This window comes from Corvus brachyrhynchos, unplaced genomic scaffold (assembly GCF_000691975.1).
Source record: "Corvus brachyrhynchos isolate BGI_N302 unplaced genomic scaffold, ASM69197v1 scaffold346, whole genome shotgun sequence".
In the NCBI taxonomy this organism is placed as follows: domain Eukaryota; kingdom Metazoa; phylum Chordata; class Aves; order Passeriformes; family Corvidae; genus Corvus; species Corvus brachyrhynchos.
The window spans coordinates 4,231,438-4,240,305 of NW_008238644.1; the positions used below are offsets into that span (position 1 = coordinate 4,231,438).

An 8,868-nucleotide genomic window follows, 5' to 3' on the forward strand; every position below is an offset into this window, starting at 1 on the left:
CCGGGGAGCGGCATCGTCAGCTGGTGCGAGCAGCTCTCGCTCCCCCTCTGCGTAATAAGGCGTTTGATTTCTCTTAATACTCGCCTTTTTTTTTTTTTTTCTTTCCCTCTTCCCATGCACGACAGTTGGGGTGTTTGTCTAAAAAAAGAAAGAGTGGGTAATTATTGCTAAATTACGCAAGGCGTCAGGCCTCTCTGGGCTGAGCTGCCAGCGAGATGCAGCCGGGAGAGGGTCCTTTCCCACCTGTTGGGGCTGCTGTCTCGCAAAAAGAGCCAGGAGGGTGCTTTGGGAGGAGCTGTGGGACAGCTGGGGGTCGCGGGTGGGCTGTGGGCTCCCAGCCTGTCGCTCTCTGCCTTCATCGTTTGCCAAGCTGCACTCGGGCATTTCTTTACTCTGCTGCCATCCGACTGGCAAACAGGACTAACAGATTCCTTCTTGGTGAGCTTTGGGTGAGAGCTGCTCAGAACAAACTTTGTCAGACCTACACGAGGTGCCGATGTAGTTACAGGCTGAGGTGTGGGAGCTGGTCCCCAGAGAGGCCTGGTCCTGCATCTCCTGGAGGTCTGGTAATACTGATGGCAAATCCAGCTCCTCTGGACCAGAGTGGGACCATCCCTGGTGCTGAGAGTTGACTCTCTCACTCCTGGGCCTGTCACAGCTCTGCTCTCCATCTGCAGGGTGCTGGTGCTGCTGCCTCATCTGTTCAGGGCAGGGAGATTCCCGTTCCCCAGGCACACCCCCACAGCCAGGAGCAGTCTCGGTGGTGGTGGGGATGCCACAGGAGCACAAGCAGGCAGTAACAGCAGCACACCTGGGTGGTTTGTCAAGGCTCTCTCCCTTGCTGATTGCTGCAATGATCACCTCAAGCCCTTGAGCGTGAGATCTGAGGCAGCCTCAAAGCCACAAGAGCCAGGCATCAGGGCTCCGAGATGGCATTTCCCTGGAATGAAGCAGCTGCAGATTATGTTGCCTTTACTTCATGCAAAGAAGCCAGCTCTGGATGGCAGAGTTTACAGGAAGCACATGTCAAGAGAGTAAATAATGAATATCAAAGCAGCAGTGAAGGTGGAAAGAGCTCTTTAAGCTTCAAAGCAAGCCACTGGATTGTTCCAGAAGTTCTTCAGGGATCCAGATGAAGCTGAAGTTGGGAAAGGTGCAAGAATAGCTGCAGGGAAGATGCAGCTGTCAAGGATTCTGGTCATGAGCAGACCACAGAAAATCCAGGGGTTCATGCACGTGCTCTCAGCTCCCCCTCAAGACGCAGGATGTGAAGTGGTATGTGGGGAAATTCACAGGACTCATTTATTTTGACCACCCCGTTCTGCTGCCTGAGAACTGAGAGAACTGGCGAGGGCTGTGCTTGGAGCGGTGGAGGTGGACTGGGAAATGTTAGGGAATCACAGCATCCCCTCATGATGCTGTTCTGGGGACACCCTGCAGGCAGTTTCATGCACCAGGAGCTTCCAAGCAGCTCTCCTCTCTGGTCTTCTTCATTTGCAGGGGTTTCATTTTGTGGCTGGTGCTGAGTCTTTCCCTTCAGCCAAGGATAAGAATGAAGCCTGTTGATGGAGTTGGAGAGCCAGGGCACTGCTTTTCAAGCAAACACCTTATTTACCAGCAGCACAGGCTTAGCTGGGGAGAAACTCATTTCAAATTCACAGTGAATGGTTCTGACCAGGAAAACCACCCTCAGTCCCAATGCTAAGATGGACAAAATGTCCTGCACTTGTGTTTTGGCAGGAAGCAGGCCCTATTTTCCACTTTGAAGAGACTTTTGTTTTGAGGTCTACTGTCATGGGATTCAAAACTTAAACAGGAGAGGCAATGTTTTATTCAAGATGTTTTTTATCCCTTCTGGTATTTCAGTTTAACCAGCAAACTAATAAAACCTATTATTTACAGAGTCCTCATGAGCCCAGAGCCTGGGGGGCCAAGCTGCCACAGCAAATGAGGGTTTGGTTGTGCAGTCCTCACTGCAGGATTTAGGTCTGGGAGAAAAGGAGACAATTCCAGCCCTGGACCAAGGATCCCAAGCCTTGCAAGGATGGCAGTGCTCTCGGAGGGATGAGCCTGGGCACATCTGCAGCTCTTTCCAAACCCCTCTGTGCTCTCTCAGAGCCCCTTCTCGGGTTGTGTGCTGCCTGCTCCTGCACTGCGAGTGTGTTTGTGGCTCGGGCTGGAGCAGGGGGGAAGGCAGGAGGCAAAGCTCTTCTGCCTCTTACCCGTGCAAAGGGCTGGGCACTCCTTGCCTCAGGCAATGCCAGATTCAAGGGGTGTCTCTCTCCAAGGAGACTGCTCTTCTTCCAGGCTGCATCAGAGGGAAAACTGATACAAGTGGAGAAAATTATTATCCTAAGGTGTTCAGAAGCTCATTCCTGAGAAAGCTCGGGCTCTTGGCATTTGCACAATCTCCCTCAGACAGATATGTCTCTCTCAAGGGTGGAGGAGCTCCTGCAGCAGGACCGGAGGAGCCCAGGCAGAAGCAGATCCCACTGGGACTCTGCAGGAGCAGGTCAGGTTTGAGAGCACTGCTGGCAGAGCTGGGCACTCCAGGACAAGGAGCTGCCAGGGCATTTGCAGGCAGCAGTGCCAGGGCCATGCAGCAGACTGCTCTGAAGGGCTGCATGGAGGTGAACCTGCCTTCCCCTCCTCCCTCACTCTCCACGTCATAAGGCTGAGGACAGAGCACAGTTAGAGCCGCTGTCCTTGATGCTCTCTGTCCTCCTGGTAATGAGCTGGTCCTCGAGCTGTCACCGAGCCAGAGCATCCCCTGGGAGCAGCGCAGGGTCAGGCCAAGCCCTCTCCCCATGGCCAGGGCCGTGTGTCCAGGCAGAAGGCAGGGGCTGGTCACTCTCCTGCAGCAGCATCCATGAGGATGAGCACTGACACACCTGGATGAGAGTGGGGAAGGACAGCCGAGGAGAAGATGCCTACAGGGTCCCTTTGCAAAACTTGGGGGATGAAAAACCCTCTGTAAGGCTTGACCCTTTTCTCTGACTTGGGGCATGTCCTGCACGGTAGAAACATTTGTTTACTCTACCAGGGCATTTGTTCAACATAACCCAGGTTTTGTCTCTTTCAGGCTCACCAGGCACAGCAGCAGATGCTGTATCTGGGCTCACATGACATCAATAACAGCTTCAGCTGGGCTCTGCCTTCCCACCTTTACGGACAGCAATGATAGATGAAGCAGACAGGGCACAGTTTGGTTTTTAGGTGCTGGAGTGAACTTGCAGTGCTGACAGATTAAAAAAATGTGTTTGGAGCCTGAACAAATGTGACGTGAATATTTTCCAAGGAGAGTGAAGGGTGTGGGAGGACAGCCCAGGCCGTAGCAGGAGCTGGTGCAAGCTGTCCCGGGGGTGACGAGAGCGTTGACGGGAGCGAGAACTTTACCTTCATCCTCTGCTGCTGTGTCAGGCCTGAAGGAGTCTCTACTTTCCTTCCATCGCAGGCAGCCCCTCTTCAGAATTAGTTTCTTAGTGGAAAGAGATCACCAAATGCTAGGTGATCTGATCCCGTGTGTCAGAAGAGTTCTTGCTGTCACCCTGGGGATGGGAAAGGTGCCATTTCCTGTGCTTTTATGGCTCTGTTTTTCTGAAACCTTCCCCAGCCCAGGGCTGAACATGTTACATTTCTCCTAGGGACTGACATGTAAAAAGGGAAAATATACATGGGAAAGGTTGGGAAGGGGAAGAGAATAGGCAGCATTTGACAAAAAAGGGGAAAAATCTCAGCAAATTGAGCAGGTGTTTCAGTACTTTTTTCAAGTGGAATTTGCAGCTATGCCATCTGTACATCCGATGTCCTGCATCCAGCACAGGGCCATGAGCTGGTAGTTCAGACCCCAGAATAACTCCCATCCTTATTTTAAATACTGTGCCACTGCTGACACAAACTTTGGGGACGTGCAGCTGCAGGAGCAGGAACAGCTGCTTCACTGTAGAAATCTGGCTGCTTCTGCATGGAGGTACACAACTCCTTGTCACCCCATGCCACAATGGGTCAGGGAAGGGGAAAAGGAGCCAGGAAGGTCATGGATCCAATGAGAACTGTCGTTGGGATGCAAACTGTGTTTGGTACAGGGTTGCTCAACAGCTGGGAGGAACTTGGGGCTCTCCAGAGGACAGGCTGGGATTCAGAGCAGAGCCAACACGTGGAAGGTGGTGCTGACCATCCAAACCCCGTGGCCAGCAGTGACTCTGCCTGGCCCTTCCCCTGCTGCAGCCCTGAGTGCCCAGCTGAGGCCACATCAGCACCTGCTGACCCCGCGGGATTTAAGAAAAGGAGAGAGGGAGGCGCACTTGCCTTTTATTGTTGATACCCGTAGGCATTTCTGCCCAGGGGCGCGGGGATTTCAACGCCTCCTCTCTACCCTGCCTCGGGAATGTTTATACACCAGTAAATAATGGGAACCGCTCATCTGTGTCCGAGTGTGGATGTTCAATTACAGCCCTCTCCCGCCACTGATCCGAGCCCTGCACTCCGCCCTCCCCTGCCCCGGCTCTGCGGTCTGCCTGGCAGTTTGACATTTCGTCAGCCCGAGGATAATGCAGGACTGTTGACAAGCGGAGAAAACAGGGAAAGGAGCTTTTCTCGGCGAGCTGAGGCAGAGCACAGTCCCTCCTGTTGCAGGTGCTGCCTGATCTGGGGTCCCAGGAGCTGTTTTGTGCTGTCTGTGATGGGACTGACTCTGAAGCTCTGTGACAGATGCCTGCAGCAAGACCAGTTTTTCACGCCTCTTTCATTCCTGGGAGCTGTTAGACATTTTCAAGGCCTCTTTAATTTCCTCCTCATGAAGCTCCTGTGCCGAAGAGGGAGATGCCCTTCTCCTTCAAGTGCCTGAACTCCGGGGACACATTGTGGAGGGGCTGATTTTTTTAGGGAGGCAGTGCTTGGGACTGTGTCACCGTGGACCTGGGTGCCACAAGAGCTCAGCAGGGAGGCGGCCAGCTGAGAACAGGCTTGGCAGACCCCGAGAGGCACTTTGCCCATCCCAAATTGTGTGGGCCCCCCAGCACACCCAGCTCAGGGCAGGGGCAGCGCCTGCTCCTTCCCTGGAGCAGCTTGGCAGATCCTCTTGCTCCCCTGCCCCAAAGCATCGTTCATGCAGGGAGAAGGGAGCACGTGCTGTGCCGCTGTTATCCACTCCCAGATGGGGGAATCAACGGCACTGCCTTACCTTCCATGCCCTCTTGGCCCAGGTGGGACACAGCAGCACAGCTGAACCCCACAGCAGCCCTGAGAGCCCCCCATGCTCCTGCCATCAGGGTGTTGTCCCACTCCCACCCTGAGTCCGTGGCAGAGCAGAGCTGCTCCTCAGCCCAGACCCCATCCAGCTGCTCTCCACTGCTGGCACTGCCGCTTGCACCCTTTCCCCCCACAGCACGTCCGTGGTGCTCCTCAGCCCATGCTCACAGGAGTTCATGGAGAAATGCCAGCACTGCTCTGTTCCTCAGCTCTAGGATCCCCCGTGAAACACTGACCTAGATCAACCCTCTGCTGCACAGGGCTCTGCTGCCGTGGCTGCTGGGCACAGCGAGCCTCACCCAGGTACCCCTGCTCCGGGATTTTGCTTTTACACCTCCTCGTGTGGAAATCCAGACCCCATCCGCCAGCAGTCAGTGCTGCTGGGTCCGGCACCCACCTTCCCTGTCCCCTCTGGTTTTCCCTGCTCCATCCCAGCCCCTCTGCCGAAAGCAATCAGTGGCAGCTGAAGTGCAGAGGAGCAGACACTGCGAGCTGCCCTGCAGCTCCTGCACTCCCAGAGCCATCGGAGCAGAAACGCCTGCACATGGAGCGCCTCTCCAAGAGAGGGATGCTGCCACTAGGATCTGGCAATTGCCAGCACGTCAGGGAAGGAGAGATCGTCTCCTAATACTCTCTAAGCTCCAATCTTAATCTTGTTCATTGCTGTTAAGTCTCAGAGAAATCGGGCCGATGCGTTGAAAGGAGGCAAAATAAAGAGATTCAAGAGGAGGCTGAAGTCTCTTCAGAAAACTGAAGAGAAATAATCTTCAAAGGTTCCCACGAGCCTGTGCTCCCCAGCCTGGAAAAGCAGAACAGATAAACACTGAGCCTTGCTGGAGTTGTTTTTCAGTCTGGTATTTTCTAGGAGGAGACAGAAGCGTTAAGGCTGGAGTATCAGAGAGCAGTTTTGGGATCTCAGCACACAGGGCTTGACCACCTTCCCTTGGGCCCCACCCCTGAGGTCTCTGCTGCTTGGCAGGCTCAGGTCCCCCAGGCAGAGCCTGGTTCCCATTTCCCCATGGGGGTGAGGGCCAGAGAGAGCAGCAGCACAGGAGGGGCTGGGTGCTTTTTCCTGGGTGACACCCTCCAGGTGCATCTGCAGACCCTTCCCACTGCCCCACCCACGAGGGAGATCCAGCCAGGTGGGAACACCTGCAAAGAAATAACCTGTACTAGGGAGATGGAAGGAGTTTCCTTGGGCTGATGGCCTCTACCTAGGTCCCATCATCAGGGCAAGGAGCCAGGGCAGAACAGCACCTTGCTCCTGCCACCCTGCCTGGGGCTGCCTCACCCCTCTGCATCCCCTCGCCTTGCAGCATCCCTGAAGTCCCGTGCCAGCACCCTCCCATCCCCAAACAAGGGACATCCATGGTGGGGTCTCCCCTCTCCTCATGTCCTCCCCTAAGGCCTGGGAGGTTCCTACAGTGGAAGCTGCTTTCAGGCTCTGCACTTGTCACTGCTGGCCGAGCTGCTGCTGCTGAATCCCTTCCTCCAAACTCACTTTTAGCCTCCCTGACTGCCCAGGCAACACGTGCTGCCATTTAGAAAGGCCCTGCTGTGAAAGGTGCTGCCTTTTCACCTTGCAAAAAATGATGGGGTTTGGAGGAGACCAGGGATCATCCATGGCATGCTCCAAATGCACCCCAGTGCAGAAAACGGGGCACACACCCCTCTGTCCCACACACTGCAGAGGGACGTGCCCAGCCCTGGGGGTTTGCAGGAGGGGTTTGCACTGCAGAGATGGAGGTGAACTGAGCCAGGTCCTGTCTGTGCAAGCAGGGTGGGGTGTAGAGAAGGTCCTGCAGGCTGGGGGACAGTCTGTCTGCAGGCTCTTGGCCAGAGCCTGTGTCAGGGAGGCAGAGCGCTGACTCCCCAGGCAGCTCTGCCAGCTCCAGCCTTTGCAGCAAATTTTGCCTTTGTCATTGCCCATGTGCTTGGTGGACAGGGGACTCCTGTCTTCTCGGAGGCTGTTAGAAAATGCCTTTCAACTGCAGTAAAATTCACCCTCCTCTCCCCCCCCGACCAAAAATAAAAAAAAAATAAAGGGTAAACCTTAATTACACCCATGCAGCTTTTCACACTGCTTCACCCTCCTCTCAGAAAGGCACCCGTATCTACAGAGTGGATAGGTTGATTAAAAGTCCCCCAAAATGAATAGATCAAGGGAAATCTTCCATACCCCTGCAGCAAGGGTGAAGTGCTTTTTAATTAAGGACAAAGACATGCAAATGTCCTGAATCATCACAAGCAAATAGCAAAATAGCACCTGTCAGAATATTAAAAAACAAGCACTCAGCATTCCCTTGTGATCAGCTTGAAGGAGGCCTTGAGTTAAAAAAAAAAAATTTCCACTGAGACTCGAAAAACGTAATAGACTGGGAATGAGCAAAGGATATGGCTCCAAAAACCCCAAGTGGGGATGACTTGATGGTGATTTTGGCTGGTGAATATGTTAGGATGACCAACAGGAGGGGCTGGACCATCTCTAGCCCCAGTACAGCCTGTACTGGACCCACTGGGAGGCTGGGCTGGGTGACCCGGGGGGCACTGCTGACCTGCCCATCATCAGCCAAGCCTTTCTTCTCCCAGGTGCCAGGTCCCTGCCACCACCCCGCAAAATCTGTAATTATGAGCACTCAAATGACCCCATTCAGCTGGGAAAACACAACTTAATGCGTTGTGAAGTGTTTGCTGGAGGAGCAGCCGCAGGGGCTGCTCCAGCGCGGTCCCCTCGCCCCTGTCGGACCTGCCCGGGCTGAAGGAGGGGGATTTCAGCCTTGGTGGGTAATGAAGGTGACAGGCTGCTGCATCCCAGAGCCCTGTGACAGCACCCCATGAGCCATTCTCCTCATGTGCATTTGTTTGTGTGGCAGCCCAGGAACGTGCAGGAAGAGCCCTGGCTGTGCCCAGAACCTTTATTATTAGGATTGATTACAGGCAAAACTGGCTGGAACGGGTGCCTGAGTGCCAGGGCTGCTGGGGAGAGCAGGCAGGTGCTCTCAGGCTGATCAGGGCAGGAAATTATTTTCCTAGAATAGGGTTAAACAGGGAGGTTTGAGGAATTCTTTTGCACTGTGGGTGTTTTTATCGCTATCATTGCTGGCTTTTCCCTAACCCTATGTGTGTTCAGGTCAAAAACCCAGCTGTGGAAGGACATGGTGCTGTGAGAAGCACCCCACACCAGCAGCCTCCCCTCTGGCCTCCAGCTGCTTGGCTGCACCCCAAAGCAGTGGCCTTGAGCACCCCTTGGCTTGGTGACACAGCTGAGGCCACCACTGTCCCCAGGGCTGTACCCGAGCCAGGAGGGAGGAGGAGTGGGAAAGGCAATGAAAGGAGCAAGTGTTGGGAAGGACAGCGAGAGCCAGCACAGCCCAGCAGCAGCGACAAAGGGGCTGTGAAGGGAAGGCAGAGTGAAAGGGAAATGCCTGGAATAATAAGTGACGGACGGATGCCTTTGAAGGGGACTCGGATATCTCGGGTCTCCCGCCTGACCTACTTAAAACTGGCGTAATCTGATGAAGGAGCAACCTCCAGCTCTAAATATAAACTTGGCTCCTCTCGATTTGAATTCCTTCCCTCTGCCACCCAGGGGTGGGGCTGTGGTTGGCAGCTGGAGGC

At 54.4% G+C, this 8,868-nt stretch overlaps 1 protein-coding gene across 1 annotated transcript in view; it reads right to left on the minus strand.

Moving 5' to 3' along the window:
- GABRE (gamma-aminobutyric acid type A receptor epsilon subunit) overlaps positions 1 to 2,589 on the minus strand; it is a 36,572-nt gene extending 33,983 nt beyond the window's left edge. Inside the window, exon 1 of the mRNA XM_017737511.1 lies at positions 2,456 to 2,589. Within this exon, the coding sequence (XP_017593000.1) occupies positions 2,456 to 2,574 (119 nt within the window). The 5' untranslated portion in view covers positions 2,575 to 2,589. The remainder of the gene's footprint in view (positions 1 to 2,455) is intronic.
- Positions 2,590 to 8,868: the final 6,279 nt, after the last annotated feature.